Genomic DNA, 18,744 nt, shown 5'->3' on the forward strand with positions numbered 1-18,744 from the left:
CCCCACGCAGGAAACGCCCAAGGCAGGCCAATCCTACATTTACGAAGCTGGACCCAACCCGGCCGGAATCGGCTCCACCACGGTCCTCTGGACGATCCTGCACAAGGAGCCGTCTGCCGTCTCCTGCCCCACGTTTGGGCGCCAAAACTGTGGACGAAATCTCAGACCCGACAGCAGGTGTGGTTATAAAGCAGCTTTATTTGTGGAGTCACGGTGAAAAGAGTTTCAGAAAAGCAGACAATCAAATATACATGACAGCGTCAGGGCTCTTCTGAACCCGTCTGTTGGGTGGGGTCCAGTTTTATACCCTAGAATGCGTGATTTAATATCATTATAAAATGTAACAGTCAACACATTTATTATACACAAACCTTGAGCCCCTTTAATGTCCCTTGTAAAACTTGATTTCTTGGCTCCTTTTGTTATGGCGTTCAGATGTAAGCTAAGGGAAAACGTGATAAGGCAGACTCATGTGTGGAATGCTTAGACCTTGAGTCCTTTGTACAAATATCTCTCTGTTTGCTAAAACAAAGCAGACTTTTACAGGGTTATGTAAAACTTACTTCTCAGACATGAATTAGTACAAGGGAATGAAGAGAACATTCGTCTTCCACAGCTGATAGAGGACAGAAATACACTATTCTGTGTTTAAGCTGACTATACAATCCTCCAGTTGTCTTTGGCTATCTAATCCAATGCTTGGCTAGCAATTCTAACTGCTGAGCCCCTGTGTGCCAAATTTAACATGCACATGTGAATAAATCCATACCAGTGAGCATAGAGACAGTGACATTAATATTAAAGAAAAATGTAGTATAACAGACGTCATGTGGTGTTGGGGGAGAGAGAGACGGTCCTTTCTGTTTCTTTTCAGCACCATCGTCTGTTAAACAGAATAACATTTTACTTGTAGTGAATTTAGACAAGAATATAAACTAAATATAGTCTGAATCGGTTCGCAGCTGAGTGTGAAGCGGCTGGGATGAGAATCAGCACCTCCAAATCCGAGACCATGGTCCTCAGCCGGAAAAGGGTGGAGTGCCCTCTCAGGGTTGGAGAAGAGATCCTGCCCAAGTGGAGGTCTTGTTCACGAGTGAGGGAAGAATGGAGCGTGAGATCGACAGGCAGATCGGTGCGGCATCTGCAGTGATGCGGGCTCTGCATCGGTCTGTCGTGGAGAAAAAGGAGCTGAGCCGTAAGTCAAAGCTCTCAGTTTACCATTCAATCTACGTTCCTACCCTCACCCTTGGTCATGAGCTATGGGTAGTGACCGAAAGAACGAGATTGCAAATACAAGCGGCTGAAATTAGTTTCCTCCGCAGGGTGTCTGGGCTTTCCCTTAAAGATAGGGTGAGAAGCTCAGTCATCCGGGAGGGGCTCAGAGTAGAGCCACTCCTCCGAATCGAGAGGAGTCAGATGAGGTTCCTCGGGCATCTGATCAGGATGCCTCCTGGATGCCTCCATGGCGAGGTGTTCCGGGCACGCCCAACCGGGAGGAGGCCCCGAGGAAGACCCAGGACACGAAGGAAGGACTATGTCTCCTGGCCTGGAAAAGCCTCAGGATTAACCTGGAAGAGCTTGAAGAAGTGGCCGGGGAGAGGGAAGTCTGGGCATCTCTGCTCAAGCTGCTGCCCCCGAGACCCGACCTTGGATAAGCGGAAGAGGATGGATGGATGGATATAAACTAAATAAATGTAAATATATATGTTGTCACAGACAGCTGGGGTCCTTACCCCGCCAGGATGCCTGGAAGGACCGGAAGGTGGCACGTATATCTTTCGGGCCACGATGGGGCAACCACCCAGGATTTCGAGAGGACCACAGGAGAAGAGGAAAAGTTTTTAACTTGTTGGGACCCGTGGCCACCGCCAGGAAGCGCCTTAAGCCTTGTGGAACCTGGAAATACTTACTTCCACCATACTAAGCAAGATGGCGGAGGAACCTGCCAGGGACGCCCAGAGTGCTTTCGGTGCAAAGGGTAGCACTTCTGCTACACCAGGAAGTGCTGCCGGAAGGACATCATCAGCCACCTGGAGTACATCCGGGGAGGAATAAAAGGGGCCGCCTTCCTACAATCGAGGAGCTTGAGTCGGGAGTGGGAGCAGGACTAAGATCCCAGGAGGAGAGGAAAGTCGGCCAAGGACTGAGAGAAAGAAGCCCATATTGTGGTGATTATTGCTGTGTGCATTGGGTGTGGTGTTCTGGACTGTGAACCTGAGTTTATTTATGATTAATAAACGCGTGCAATTGATAAAGATGTGGCTTCCGACTGGTGGCGTCCGGGCAAGTCTCACAGTATTTAAAGTGAAATTTAAAATACACATTAATACACTTTTATTAGTGTGGAAAGTGAATCTTTTTAGTGCGAGAGAAGAGTTTGCCATTCTGTACTTGAACTGCAGCAGTTGGAAGCACAAGGTCAGCATCACTGAGGCTTTTCAAGTTGGGATTCCATCTCAACGCCTCCTCTGATAAACGTGTCACTGGCTTTACTGGTCTTTGGATTTCTAAGTGCTGAACTGACTGACTGTGCGTAATAGAGTTGTGTAGATTTGATTTAACTATTGATGTCAATAATAAAGGACACTTTTATTGTTAAAGATCCTTCATTAAGTTCTGTATATTTGAAATTGTCTGCTTATCTGATTTTAGCCAATTCATGTCATCTTCATTTTTTCTTTAATTTTTATAACTGCATTGTACAGTTTTATTCCTTTTTTGTACAAGTAAACATGTCTCTCCCCATTACATTGTTCTTTTATTTCTATATAATCTATAGAAGTAGGCGTCCTGCAGTTTTAATACTTCAGATTCAGTATATTCTCTGCAGTCTGTTTGTTAAATTAATCTTCTTTGTTTGTTCTTTATTTCAATTCAACTGACTCATCATTATTGTTAATTGTAAATATTTCTTGACATGGTTGTACAATTTATACTGAATATTATTAATAAACTTTTGTTTTTGGCAGTGACAATACTGAGTGTTCAGTTTCATTTGTGCTGGCCCAGTCTTCTCGTGTATTAACACAACTAGAACTGAGAGATTTAAGCAGAGCCTCCACTTTTATCATCATGGACTACAAATGGCACACTGGACTTTACTGGACTCGCCGGTAATCCTACAGGATAACACAGCTTGGAAATTGAGCATCCTGATCAAGACTTTACTGTTCACTTACAAACACAGTCTACAACAATAAAGGTCTTACTTCTCTTTATTTACAAGTCACATTTTCAATAAAACTTGCATTTAAGATAAATGGAGAGTCAGAACTTTTGAAGCTCAGTATTCTAAAACCACAACTGACAGCTAGAAGCTTGTTATTCTGAGGTCCTGACATGAAGTGTGTGTCTGTGTTTATATTTATCAACCTAATATATCAGTATCAACCTACGACATATGAGAATAAAACAAATGCCTTACCAGAAATATCATTGCCAAAATAAATTCTCAGCTGACTGAATGATTTAATGGTTCAGACTTGACAGCCTCAGTGCAGTGTGTGCTAAACTGAGCAGTAAAGTGGAGTCGTCTACAGCTGTACAGGTTGTTATGTCAGGGCCGTCTGGTCAGTTTGACTGGAGTAGACACACTCGGTGGGCTCTTAATGTGCCGTCTGCTTGGGTAGTCAGATAGGATGATGTCCAGCTGAACTATCTGCCATCTCTAACTTGTTACCAGTCGTGATGCTGAAGCACATCAGTGCCTGCTGTACAGTTGGACTCCTGACCTCCTACAGTCTCAGAGACCCTAAAGACAGGCTGACGTGTTCAGCACACCACTAGGACCTGATGGTGTCAAATGGAGGCTCAATGAGATATGAACTACAAACAAACATCTGTCAAGTTTCGATCTCTAAATGTAACTGTTGTATAAGTAATATGTATTGATCCAGGCCTTTAATGACCTCTTGGGCACAGCCATCAGCAGTGTGTCTGTCTGCGGAGAGAGAGTCGACCTCATTGAGAGGTTTACTTACCCTGGCAGTGACATTCATGTCTCTCATGACTTGTCCTATGAAGTCAGTAGATGGATTGGGAGAGCATGGGGGGTCATGAGGTCACTGGTAAGGGGTGTGTGGTACTCCCAATATTTATGCAAAAGGATAAAGGTCCAAGTCTTTAGAATGCTGGTGCTTCCTGTTTTGCTATATGGTTGTGAGCCATAGATGCTATCCAGTGACCTGAGATGAAGACTGGACTCCTCTGGTACTGTGTCTCTTCAGAAAATCCTTGGGTACCGTTGGTTTGACTTTGTGTTGCTCATGGAGTCCCGAATGAGTCACATGACCTGCATTGTGAAGGAGCGTCAGTTACACCACTACGGGCATGTGATACATTTCCTCGAGGGTGATCCAGCTCATAAGATCCTCATTGTTGAGGACCTGAGTGGTTTGACCAGGCCAAGGGGTCACCCACGTACCTCCTGGCTGCGGCAGATAGAGGGTCGTTTCCAGAGGGTGGGACTGGACTGCGTGTCTGCCTGGGGAGCTGCCAACCGGGATCCTGAGTTGTTTCATTGTGTAGTGAGTGCAGCAACACTGTACCAGTGCATGTTCTCCAACTTGAATATGTATTATAATAAACTTGTCTTTGATGGCCAAAAAGATGTATTAAACCCCCCCCCCAAAAAAAACAACACAGTGTGTGTATATATATATATATATATATATATATACACATATATATATATATATACATACATACAGGTATATATATATATATATATATATATATATATATATATATATATATATATATATATATATATATATATATATATATATATATATATATAAAATATATACAGTATATACTCTGTCCTGCTTTTTTTTTTTGTTAGTGTTATGTGTTTGTCAATTATGTAACTTACACTTGGAGTGTCATCAAAACTGGAGTTAAATTCCTTGTATGTGTGCATATTTGGCCAATAAATGTGATTCAGCTAAGTGTTTGCCACATTTATTACAAACTGCTTCTCCCTGTTTGAATTCTATTGTGAGTCATAAGGTTGTTTCTTTGTAAAAACTCTTTGCCACATTTACAGCAGTCATTTGGCTTCTCCCCTTTGTGAGTTTTATTGCGGGTACAGAAATGGCACTAATGCACGTTGTAAACGACATTCTGATATCCTCTGATGAAGGAAACTCCACAGTAATTCTGTTGTTAGACTTAAGCACAGCGTTTGGCACCACTGACCATTCTATTTCACGGTACAGGCTAGAAATGACGTTGGGCTCACAGGCCGTGTGCTCGCCTGGTTTAGTTCTTACAAATCAAATCGATTCCAACACGCATTACAGAAATGTGCTGACAGGACTCCATCATTACACACAGAAGTGAGATATGGTGTCCCACAGGCCTCAGTACTCAAACCTTTACTGATTTCACTTTTCATGTTTCCACTGGGATCTCTCATTAGGAAACTTCATGTTAATATTCACTCGTATGCAGATGACACCCAGTTATACCTTTCATCAAAACCAAATGAAGGTTCTCTGATGTTGTCTTTAATGAGTTGTGTTAGTAAATTAAATGAGTGGATAAGTTAATTAAACAGATAAAACAGAGATGTTAATTATTGAAAGAGTGATGCTAAACAAAACAATATTTCATTATCATTTACCTCAGTTGGAATCACCATTAATTTTATTGAATCAGCCCACAATCTTGGTGTTATTTGTGACTTTAGTATGTCATTTAAAGAGCACATCTCAAACTTGTCTAAGTCATGTTTCTTCCATCTTAAAAATGTTTGGATATTAAGGCATTTTCTAAATAAGGAGGATTCTGAGAAATTAATTAATGCATGTATCTCTAGTAGGATTGACTACATGTACAATACTTGTAATTTGCTCAAAGCACATTAAAAAGTAACAAAAACATTGTTTATATGTCCAAATCAAGAGCTGTCTGAAACTGAAACATTAAACATTACATAAAACAGATGCCAATAAGTGCTGGATTTATGAACAAAATGGACTTACAGACAGACTGCTGAAATGGAACCTGTTTGTAAGTAGGAGATCGACTGTAATGGTTTACACAGCCTTAAATAATCTCACCCAGTCCTACATTTGGAATCTCTGTCTGTCCCCTTACACTCCCAGTCATAACCTCAGATCTTCAAATGAAGGCCTACTTAGAATTTCAAGATCCAATCTGAAAAGAACTGGTGAGGTGGCCTTTTACAGTTACACACCTAAAATTTAAAATACTTTATCAATAGAAATTCACCAGGCTAATACTGCAGAACATTAAACATAATGATAAAAACTCATTATTTTAAAATGGCTTTTTCATAGCTACATTTTAGTTGTATCCCTATCAGTCTATATGGACACTGGATTATCATTTTCTCTGGGATGTGCAGTTCCATACTAATCTGTACTGTTCTCTGCTGCCTTCTCCATTTCTTCTGTGGTGACGATTTGCTCCACCATCTCCTGATCAACATACCACACTGCCTCATGTTTATGGATTGAATGGCGGGTGTCTAAGGTGTGCACATGGCCATCATCATCAAAGTCTTCATGTGAAGCATGTAAACCATGAGGACTGATTAAGGTACAATGTTATCTAGAATGTCTAGTGGTGGCCGAGCAGTATTTTGGCCTTGGATTCCATGCAGAATTATTTCTCTGGAAACTCCTAACTGGAGTTTTTTAATTTATTTTTTTGCTTTTTTCTGTCCACTTGGCCATTCAACATTAACTTTTTCATTGTTACATACTGATTATTATTGCCTAATCTCATTTATGTTTTATATTAACTTCCTACTTCTTACATTTTATAAAGCAGTTTGAGCTACGTTGTTAATATGAAAATGTGTTATATAAATAAATGTAGATGTTGTATCCAAGAGGTTGTTTCTCCATGAAAACTGTTTGCCACATTCAGAACACCCATATGGCTTCTCTCCTGCGTGAATTTTAATGTGCATCAGAAGAGTATTTCTGTGCCTGATTTGTTTACCACGTTCAGCACAGCAATTTGGCTTCTCTCAGGTTTCATTCTCAGGTGTTTCCTATCAAAACAGGAGTGGACTTCACTCTTTAGTTAGGACAGTCTCATTGTACTGCTTAACTTCTCACTCTCGTAAGTTTCCCATAAGCACTCAGTGTACAACTTGAATTGTTTCTAATAAGGCTTCTTTTTGCAGGTCATAAGGAGGTATTGCAATTTGTCAAGATGGGCCTGAACGTTTTTCTTTATCATTTCTGTTCATCTTAGAACAACAGGCACTTCTTCCATTTTTGTTTTGCCATCCACATTTCATTTGTCATATTTCAGACTGCATTTCTTGGTAGTTTATTTCTTTTTTACCTCTCCATTCTTAGGACTGAGTAATCACTAGGAACTAATACTTCTGTTATCCAAGATTTTTTACATCTGGTTTTCTGACCTCTATTTTTCAGTCAGTCAGTATTTCTGTTATACAAGTGACCTGCACCCTCCTCATTTTCCATTGTGCGATCTCAGTTGTGTTCCCAGTGTCTTTCTTGTGCTGGTAAGTTGTACTTCATGCAGAGTTTCCAATGAATGAGCCTGGCCACTTTGTGCTGATGTGCAGTGTATAATCCTTCAGCAATCAGTACCTTGCACCAGGCAACAAGATGTGTGAATGTCTGTAGCTCTTTGTGGGAGAAGTGACAATTATGTTTTTTTTTTTTGTTTTTTCTATTTTTGATCTCAACCACTTTGTGTCCAAGTCACCGTTTGTACAACTATGACGAGTATATCTTTTGGTCTCAGTTCGCCTCTCATAAGCCATGCATGAGTAAGTCCTGATTCCACCTGAGGCTGTTGGAGGAGGGCAGTGTATTTACCACTTTACTCATAGTTTCCCCAATTAGATCTTTTCTGTTTTCATCAAACTTTTTGAATTTTTTCTTCTGTTGCTTAGCATTGCATTGTATTCATCTGTGGACAAGGTGAGGGGATTTCTGTATTTTTTTTCTCTCTTGTGTGAATTCTTTGATGTTTCTGAAGATTCCTTTTCTGTGTAAACTTTTTACCACATTCAGAGCAGCAATACGGCTTCTCTCCTGAGTGAGTTTTAATGTGTATCTGAAAATTACTACCATTAGAGAATAGTTTTCCACATTCAGAGCAGTAATATGGCTTCTCCCTTGTGTGAATTATTTTGTGGCGTCGAAAACTGCTTCTATCTGAAAACCGTTTACCACATTCAGAACAGGCATATGGCTTCTCCCCTGTGTGGATTCTTTGGTGGCTCTGAAGATGGCTTCTCTTTAAAAACTGTTTACCACATTCAGAGCAGCAATACGGCTTCTCTCCTGAGTGAGTTTTAATGTGCATCTGAAAAGTACTACTCTTAGAGAATAGTTTTCCACATTCAGAGCAGTAATATGGCTTCTCCCCTGTGTGAATTATTTTGTGGCATTGAAAATTGCTTCTATCTGAAAACTGTTTACCACATTCAGAGCAGCAATATGGCTTCTCCCCTGTGTGAATTATTTTGTGGCGCTGAAGAACGCCTCGTTCTGAAAACTTTTTACCACATTCAGCACAGTCGTATGGCTTCTCTCCTGAGTGAATAACTTGGTGGCGTAGAAGACGGCTTCTCTTTGAAAACTGTTTGCCACATTCAGAACAGCAGTGAAGTTTGATTCCTGTATAAAGTTTAAAAGATAAAAAGTTTTAGTTTTAAACCCGCCGTTTTCATACTGACATTATCTTACAACACCAAATAAATATTGGTTTAATTTATGAACAAACTTTGACAAGAATAAGCAATCATTTCACTTAAGCAGCACGTGATTAGAGACTCAACTTGTTCAGTTTTTTCATTTGTATTTCAACTACTCACCACATAAGCACAATTATAGCAGCCAAGAAGTTAAAAAAGTAAAAATACACAGATCACATGTGACAGGCACAATCAACGAAACTATTGTTGATTTTTTAAACTACATTACAGAATGGCATAATCATTTTGTCATCATATTCTTTAAATATTACAACATTATATATTATAATTATTGCAGGTAGAAAGTAATAATCATCACCCATCATTACATTGGAGAGTGTCATGTCAAATATCTGAAATGAACTTTTATTAAAAAGATTGTGTCTTAACTCTTTTAGGGCAAATTTTTTTTTGTTTATCATCTCCCAGGGCTGAATATTTTTCCAAAAACTAACATTTTTTAAAAAAGAACACAAAGCAATTGTTTAACATATCAAATCAACAAAAAATATTTACTTTTGACAAATGTTATGGTCTTGCATGTTGTATGAGCCTGCATACTCTATAATTTCACATACATTTTACACAGCAAAGTCCTGCAAAGTCTGAACTCGCTCAAAGCAGCCAATTTCAGTCATTGCCACATTGCACTGCTTACAATACGTGTTGCTTTGGTGCCTACTTTTCAATTGTCTGTTGCTGCACTTTCTCACATATATTGTTAGTGTGTACTGTAGAGAGACAAGTCACCCTTTTGCCATCGTGCCATTCCACTGCCACCAAGTTTTCTGCCCGCATGAAAACCGTATTGTCACCTCTTTTCATCTTCTGAAACTTTATGAACTTTATGCATAGCATTATAGCCTGGCTCACCCCATGGGATTTGCTTCTGTTTATTACAGAAGTTAATAAGACTTTGCAGCAACACGTACCTATCACCATGCTACATAACCTGTCCAAAGCCACCAGGGGACAAAGCACGTTTGGACCAATGCTCCCTGAAGTTATATCACCAGTTCTGTCCCATCTCTATTTGTAATACCACAGCACGCTTCATCTCGTCTTTTGTTGTGGGTTTACACTTTGAAAAACTAGAATGTGATACAAACGCAGCCCGCGATTCAAAAATTCCTCTGCCTACCTGTTTGTCTCGTCTGACGGTAGCTGAAAAGCAGCATCAGGAGAGAGCAGCATGAAGTACAGCAGCTGGTGATCTGTCGTGTCCAACAGCAAGCCATGCCATCTTGTGAAGTCCAGTAGCCAGATCGGCTCTCAACAGATCAATGTCTGTGTATTTATCCCATGCGAACCTTGCTGTAGATGCATCGGCTGCGCGAAGGCGCTCAACTGGCAGCAGATCCGCTGGCGTGGCATCGGCTGGTATTTGATCAGCTGATGCCTGCTTCTCACTCTCTTGCTTGATCTCCTGATCACTGTCAATAAAATCCGATTCTGAAAAATCAGAGTCTGACTCCGCGATAATGCGCAAAACATTGTCTGCCGAGTGTTTTCTTTTCTAGACTCGCTTCGCTCCCTTGTCACATGTCGATGCCATCTTGCCATTGTTTACATTTTGCAACTCACGCACATGCAAGGATTAGTTGCGGAGTCAACGAGTCTAGCATTCCTCCAAGCACAGAGGGAATGCCTGTGACGTGACAGTGAGATTTGTCGCCATTAACAGCTGATTATCGCCCTCATCACCTCCTGTCGACAAAAGTCGACATCAGCCCTAAAAGAGTTAATATTTGTAAACAATTAGTCCAATGCCACCTGACCTAAATTTTACTTTAAAAAGAGGAAAAGGATAGTAAAGGCAAAACATTTTAATATACAATGAGAACAGAGTAAAATTTAAATGAATAAAACATGCAAGTCACTAAACAATCCCAGAGATCCACGTGACACCTGACCTGAAACAGCAAACTGGACACTTGGGGCCAAAATGTAAAATATACTTCTGTCTTCATTCCACCTGGGGCAGGGGCTTTATTGTTGCAAATTGATTTAAAAATGGATTTAATGGATTTAATTTCTTCAGCTAAAACAGGGGCCCCCAGAAAATCAGCATCATTTTGTGAGAGTTCTGGTAAATTAAATTACAAAACACAATTACTCCAAAAACAGGAGTTCAGCAGAGGGGAAAGTTTACAAAAACAAAATAAACCTTATCAATTTCCATATATCTGTACTATCACTATATTTTTGCTCGATCTGGGGCATGGAGGCTAACAAATCTCATCTGTGCGGTCTAAGAGCTCACAATTCGCTCAGTTTAGCACCAGAGAGACTGCAACGAGTGCACACGAAATGAATTCTCAACTCTGCACATGATGGTCATTTACCTTCTCTCTGATTTGCATCATTTTGAGCTTCTGTACTGGACCAGAAAAACACGGGTGAATTTAAAATATTATTCAGACGCTTCTCAAGATTATCAATATTACTGTATGCCGAGTGAAAATATTTGGCGGCATTAGCAATAGTCAGGCCTTGAATATGCTCTTTAAAAACCAGTCAAACACAAGGTGGATCTTAAACAGAGTCCCATGTTATTTTACTAGTGGCTGAGAAGGACACTGCCACACACTAACACGTGGAGGCAAATTGATGAATGAATTTAACCAGAAGAAACGAATCTTTAAAACAGGCTGCATCAGCCAAGCTCAAAAGATAATAAATCAGCAACACTTGAGTGCTTGCAAGTAGAAGAGAAGACACTGAGATTAGACAGGAGAGAGAAAATCAGAGAACAGCAATAAAGAAGACCTGTAAATGAAATACATTACAAGGTGCCAAACAAATTAACCCCATAGCCCCGCCAGCAGTCATGTATAATGTAGACAGTAACTCCAGAATCACACCACTAAACCGTATATGCAAAAATCTAAACCAAGGTCTCTCAAATAAAAACACAGGAAAAAATCAACAAGTTCTGCTTATGAGTGGGCAAACATGGAGAGAACTCAGTAAATAATCCCATCCTAACCCCAACACTCACAATACAAGAGTCAATGAGGTGAAAATATGAACAACACATCTGAAGATAAATATGACAGGCAAGCAAATATTAAACAATTGTGGGAAGAAAGTATGTGGATCATGAAAGGCTCGTGTCCTGACCCCTCACAACCCGCAAAGACTCTCTAATCACATGTGTATGTACACACACGAAACACACACATGGAAAAAAAAAAAGGGAAGAAGTAGCCATTATGAATCAATATTCAGGAAAATGTCTAAGCAGTACTGGTATATCATACATAAAACAGTCAAAGTGGCCAAGTACCAGTGACATGAAGGAGTCAAAGGCATTGAGCACCTGTTGTGGGTCAGTGAGATGCCGCTGCACACCAGTGAAGGAAGTCTGAATCTTTGCCAGACAAATCAGGAAAGCAGAAAGATCAATTTGTGGAGCCTTTTTGATCACCTGAGACGAGGTCTTGTGGGGTTGGTGTGGTGATGACTGAATAACTGGGTGTAAAAGTAGACCTTCCACCCTTCAAAAGTTACATTTGAATTTTTGTGTGCATCTTTCAGAATAGTAACTCAGTCAGAACTCGACGTAGACATGTCACTTTGCCTGGCATGTATTCTATGTGCCCGGCCTGAAATTAGAAATGGTTGAAAACCAAAAAAGCCATTATTTCTTCATAAAGCCAAACATTTTCCCACTCTTATTATATGGAACTCCAGTAAGTCTGATGTTGCCTCTCCTTGATCCATCTTATTGTCTGTAAAGTTTCTTATGGGGAGATTGGGTCTCAGCATAAAAGGAATGTATTCTCTGTGTCCTGCTGCTCCACTTGAGTACTGACCTGAATAAAAACTGGCAGGAGTTTCTGCTTTTCGTTTCTAATTTCTACAATATCACTAAGAAGGTCAGATAACCTCCTCTCTTTTGATGCATTCAAAGTCACACTTAGAACTCCATTTTGCTCTGATATAAAGGCCGTCAGTTGATTAACAGTAGAAACTGCTCCAGAGTAATCAATCACCATGCCATCTAAAACTCCTCTGGGCTTTTTTCAGTGGCCTTGAATGCAAAGAACCAGGGAGTGACGTCCGATCAGAACAATTCATATGTCACACCAAAACCACAAAAGGTATGTTGATGCTCTGATGAGACCATTTTTTAGATTAATTTGTAAAAACAGTAATTGCAGGATAGTGTCATGGAGTACTCTTACAACAAAGCCATTATTCAAATGAGCATCATACTAAATGCAAAATGTATACAAAAATAGCTCATTTAAATCACTAAGGCAACACAGAAGAATGAACAGTGAAGTATTAATGCACTGACCCAGAGGAGCACCAGTAATCTAGGAAAAAAAATATAAGATGAAGAAACCCAGGATCAGAGCCATGACTCGTATTAGTGTCTGCTCTGGATGAGGAGTGGAAGGTGAAACCAGGACTGGTCAGCTTTATCACCCACCGATGTCACTAATACAGCCCTTTATAATATTCATGGACGTGCACTATGCTAACTGAAATTAAATGTGTTGCGTTTTACTGTGTATTAAATTTAATAGAGTTCATGTATGCAAATGAAGTCTTATTTAATTATTCATTCTGTGGGCTTTTATTAAAGAATTGCAGGTGTCTGTCACCTTTTTGATTAACTTCATTCACATCAGGAGATGTTCCTGCTAAAATTACATGAAAGGCTTCATTATTCAACTTGGCAGTTTCCTTTACTACTGCTATCCTCTAAAGCCGGCTGGGGCTGTCATCATGACAAACCCCAACAAGCTGCTGTCCAGAACTCCTTACAGTGGTCTTTACTCCCGAGGTCTTGAACATGGTCAATTCAGTTTCTATCGCTTAGATAATAATGCGTATACTGTAAATAGTATAACGGCAAAGATACTAACTGAGAAAAAAATAATCAGGGGATACCAAAACTATGAGCCAAAGGGAGAACTGAAAGAAAGCACATATTTCATAAACAAAGAAATCAGAAAGAAAACAATCTGTTCGAAAAAGCACACACACATGACTTCTTCTGCACTTTCAAATACTCCACAAATACCCAAGCCAACCTTAAACAAATATGATGTCATAATAATCACATGGAGTAAATCTTTACTAAACACAACTTGATACTCATGACAATCAATAAATAACATTAACATTCTAACACACCAAGACTTCTCAAGTGCGTATGTAAAAAAGTCCTATGAAAATCTAAACTCCACCTTTCAATGTCTTTCTCTTTCCATCAGCTGAAATACAGCACTAGCTGAGCAACCTGAACATTTACCATTAAATGATAGACAAGTCAAAGCTGGAGAAATTAAAACTTAAACAATACTAAAGTAAAGCGCAAAAAGGCCTGCTATAAGAGAAAGGGAGATTAAGCAATACATAAGGTGACTGCAGCTTTATTAGAACAATCTGGACGAGAACAGGCTATTCAGCCCAGCAAAGCTCACCAGTACTATCCACTCAATTCTTCTAAAATAACATCTAGTCGAGTTTGAAAGCCCCTAAACTCCTACTGTCTACCACACTACTTGGCAGCTTATTCAATTTTCTGTTCTCTGTGTAAAGAAGATCTTAATGTTTGTGCAAAATTTACCCAAAACTGGTTTCCAACTATGTCCCTGTGTTCTTGTACACATTACAACACAAACAGGCCAGACACAAGACTGTTAGCTAAAGATGCACAGAGATGGACACTTGGTTGGATTAAGCAGCTCCGAGAACGTGTTGCTTAAAATCTTCAATAGAATTTAAATTGCTTTACAGATGCAAGAAAAAGTTTGTGTACCCTTTGGAATCTCCTGAATTTTTGCCCAAATTCCTCATGAGAATGTGTCTGATCTTCAACTACAGACAAACATAATCAACCTGAACTCATAACACACAAACAATTGGACAGTCAATGCTGAACACATCATTTAAACCTTTACAGTCCCATGAAGTCAGGTGTTCAACCAATGAGAGGGCACTGGAGGTGTGGCTTAGAGGCACTCAGACAAATACAAAGAAAGAAATGTGGGTTCTTGCAAAGCTGTCTCTTCTCGATAAAGAACTTCTCATGAACATACAGAAGAAGAACACAAGAAATGTAACAGACAAGAGGAGATCATTCATCAGACCATCAAGCTTGTTAGTTTAGCTAACAGTTAAGCTGTCCCAACATCACATCAAGATAACTCTAAAATTGTCAAGAGGAAATAAAATGAGGAGAAAAAAAGCTGGGAAAGCACGGAAATCCTTCCGTGAGAACACTAAATACAAAGAGGACTGTTTCATTTATGTGAGGTAGAATGCCCAGAGGGGACTGGGCGGTCTCATGGTCTGGAATCCCTGCAGATTTAATTTTTTTCTCAGGCTGTCTGGAGTTTTTTTTTTTTGTTTTTTTTTTCTCTCTCTCCTCCCAGGCCATCGAACCTTACTCTTATTCTATGTTATTTAATGTTGACTTATTTTAATTTCTTACTATGTCTTTTATTTTTCTATTCTTCATTATGTAAAGCATTTTGAGCTACATTTTTTGTATGAAAATGTGCTATATAAATAAATGTTGTATTGTATTGTAACAAAGGGCGATAAAAGTAAAGCTGGGAGAGCAAATACAGGCATTTAAAAGAACATCTTAGATTATTCAGTGCTTTCAATAATTTTCATAAATTACTTGCCCTTTCATTCCGATTATGTAATTTCAAGTTGTTTATATTGTGTGGTTTATTAAGTGGGTGAGACCCTAAGAGGCGAGGTCACACCAATATCACTCCTCAAGGACCACCCCCAGCATATATAATATCAGGAGGTGGTCCTTCAGTGTTTACTCACATTTGATGAGTACTTTATTATAACTATTTAAGCCAACAATATATTTTGGGCCTGTGAATGCTGAAGCCTCCTGTTGAGTTTGGAGTCAGGCTGCCTGGGTTGAGACCTATCTATAGCTAGGCTAGTGAAGGTCCTAAGGCCTCATTTATAAAGCTTGCATACACATAAAATTGGACTTGAAACGTGTGTATGCAACCTCCCATACAAGTGTTAACATTTACAAAAGAAACTTGACAGGGGAACAAACATATTTACAGTAACTCTGACCCTTATATACACAACATTTTACAGAAACTGGGAAATGATGACACCCTCGTTCAAGAAGGAAAAGGCAGCCAAATCAGCTAAATGACGACTCGCAAGAATAATTCAATTTACCAAGCTATTATTATATGCGTTGATGTGAAAAACATGACACCTCAGAAATTACAGCTATGACGTACAGATTGTATTTTAGTTCCCTTAAAGAGAGCCACTGATATGTATTTGCATTGAAGAAATTCTACTTTGTCATCACTTTATATCTGCTAGTTGATGTCACTTCTCAGGGAACTGGCCGACACCTCAACAGTATCTCAGCCAAGCTTCACTCCATTATGCCTGCTGCGCTGGAAGCCATTAACTTACTGCTGATGCACTACATCTCATTTTATACAGTGTGGGTGTACACACATAACACATGACATGTTTTTACCAACACAAAAAGTCAATCTGCAGCTGTGGCCAGCTCTCGTAACACAACTGGAACACTTTACTGCACTCATATTGCAGAAACGGCACCTAGCAAGATTGAAGCTGCTTTTCTTAATCGTAAGCAGTGACATTCCATTACTACACAAGTCATCCAAGATGTGGCTGACAAATGTCACATCTCCATGGTCTCACTCAAACCATGATTCATTTATTTTGAGACAAAATAGCTTTGACAGACGTGATGTTGCTTTAGATGGTGAAGTATGTGTTGGCGAGGTAACCTGCTGTACCCTCAGTGTTTCATATGACCTGACCTGTTAATTATAACAGTAATCATATCATTATATCGCCAGCTGACAGTGGCTTCCTGCACAGGCAGTCTTGCCCTACACCTTTTCCTGAACCCCAGAGAACAGAGGGAGGGCTGTAACTACATGTGTGATCTTTTACTCTCAGATGAAGAGCAAAGCAAGATGTTCTTGAATGAAGGTGATGGGGCCTCAAAGTGTCAGGAGAAAGAGGCTGATCTACCAGCCCATTAATTCTGCAGAATCATGATTGCATACAGAGGGGACAGATTAGCAGGCTCCATATGTGAATGTTTACAGGGTGGCAGGTAAAGGAGTGTTCACATACACATATTTAAAAAGTGACTATGACTTACAAAAATAAATTTTGTAGTAATGTGCATACACCCGGTTTATAAATCTTATATATTTTTCTGGACATACACATTTTCTTGTTTTTTTTTTTAACTCAATTCCATGCAAAGTTTTATAAATGTCACCTCTGGTCTGCCGCACACCATTGCTATCACCTCATGGTAGAATCACAGTTTAGGACTGTTTTGCTTCTGCAGGACCTGGGGCCTCATGTATAACGCCGTGCGTAGAACTCGCACTATAACATGGCATAAGCACGAAAGCCGAAATGTGTTTACGCACAGAAAAATCCAGATGCAGGAATCTGTGCGTACTCCAACTTCCACGTTCTTCCGCTACATAAATCCCGATCAGCGTGAACACTAACGCTCGTGCATGCGCATTATGTAACGCCCCAAATCCTCCCAGAATTACGCCTATTTGAATATGCAAATCAATATAAATCGCCTTAAGCGCAGCCTTCTGTGAAAAGACAATGGGAAAAGCACGGGGAAAATATAAGAATTTCAGCTAATACCAAGTGGAGGCAAAGGAAAAACATACTATTTGTTCAAATAAACCGTGGAATAATCAACAAAATGAAGTTGATCGAGTGATATAGCGTGTTGGAGAAACTTGAAAGCTCACATTCACAAAATCGCACAGTGCCGGAAATAAAAAGAAGTCACATATCAAAGTTGCCGTGAAAAGAAGAGTTGTAAGCCCACTGTCTGAGTGTCATATGAAAGTTTATTAGGGTACAGAGAAAAAGGCACACGGTGGGGAAAAAGCACGAAATGTCAACTTCAATCTCGACATTTCCACTTTAATTCGTAGTTTATTTTGTCATTTAGTAGAACATTATAAACTTCATCTTAAAATTGTTTAATTAACCAGTTTCTCAAATCACATCGTAATTAAAGTAGCACGTTAAATGCTTCGTTTTGTATTTGATCTTCTACTTGTATGTGCTCTGTATGTGTGAATCACTACTTGCTTCTTAAACCGGCTCTCTTCATCCAACTGGACACAGAGTCCATTACATTTGTGATATTACAGCTCTCTGAATAACTAAAATACTGAGATGTATACGTGATATCATTTTCATGATGATAGGAGTTAAAGCACGTTATTAAACATGTGTTTCACTTGATGAAATAATTTATTGCAGCAGTACTCAGGGCGGCTCTAGGCTTGTGGTGGCACTGGGCAGAGGAAGAATCGGTGCCTCCTTCGTCGGCCAATGTCAGTAAGGTAGCTTATCACGGTGGATGGCCACGTCCGTTGCGGACACTGCACAGCAGCCTCGTGCTCATGACAAGCATTTATCTTTTGTCGAAATTTGTCGCGCTTTTAGCTGTGTTGTTATTTTCTCTTTCTGTTTTATTTTCAATATATATTGGCGTGGCCCCCAAGAGTCCTTGCTTTTCTTTCCCCAAGTAACCGATCGCCATACAATCAGCTCTGTAATAGACGTTAAGCCATCTGTAAGCTTAGCGCCGATTCTTCAAAGCGTTTAAAGAACATTGAAATATCTTCGTAGTACATGTTTAATTATTCTATCCTTCACGACACTCCCAGTGAAGAATATAGATTATTTAAATGAAGTTAAAGTTTTATGTGTATAATTTAACAAACATATTTTGCTGCATTTCACCTTAAAAATGATATCGTCATCATATGTAAATCGCGCTTTATAAAGTGGCCCAGATTGTGAGATATATAACTGTAGTGCAAGTTTACAGTGGGGTGATTGTACTTATAAGTACAAACCGTTCTACAAGGAGCAATTGATTGAGTGCATTTAAAGTTCTTGGGATTAAACTGTTTCTGAACCGCGAGGTCCGTACAGGAAAGGCTTTAAAACGTTTTGCAGTGGCTGAGACAGCG

At 39.7% G+C, this 18,744-nt stretch overlaps 1 protein-coding gene across 1 annotated transcript in view; it reads right to left on the reverse strand.

The window, feature by feature from the left end:
* Positions 1–7,745: 7,745 nt before the first annotated feature.
* Positions 7,746–18,744, reverse strand: part of LOC120534737 (gastrula zinc finger protein XlCGF26.1-like) — a 26,245-nt gene continuing 15,246 nt past the window's right edge. Inside the window, exon 3 of the mRNA XM_039762321.1 lies at positions 7,746–8,632. Coding sequence (XP_039618255.1) covers positions 7,903–8,632 — 730 coding nt within the window. The 3' untranslated portion in view covers positions 7,746–7,902. The remainder of the gene's footprint in view (positions 8,633–18,744) is intronic.

This window comes from Polypterus senegalus, chromosome 8, assembly GCF_016835505.1.
Source record: "Polypterus senegalus isolate Bchr_013 chromosome 8, ASM1683550v1, whole genome shotgun sequence".
NCBI classification, from domain to species: Eukaryota; Metazoa; Chordata; class Cladistia; order Polypteriformes; family Polypteridae; genus Polypterus; species Polypterus senegalus.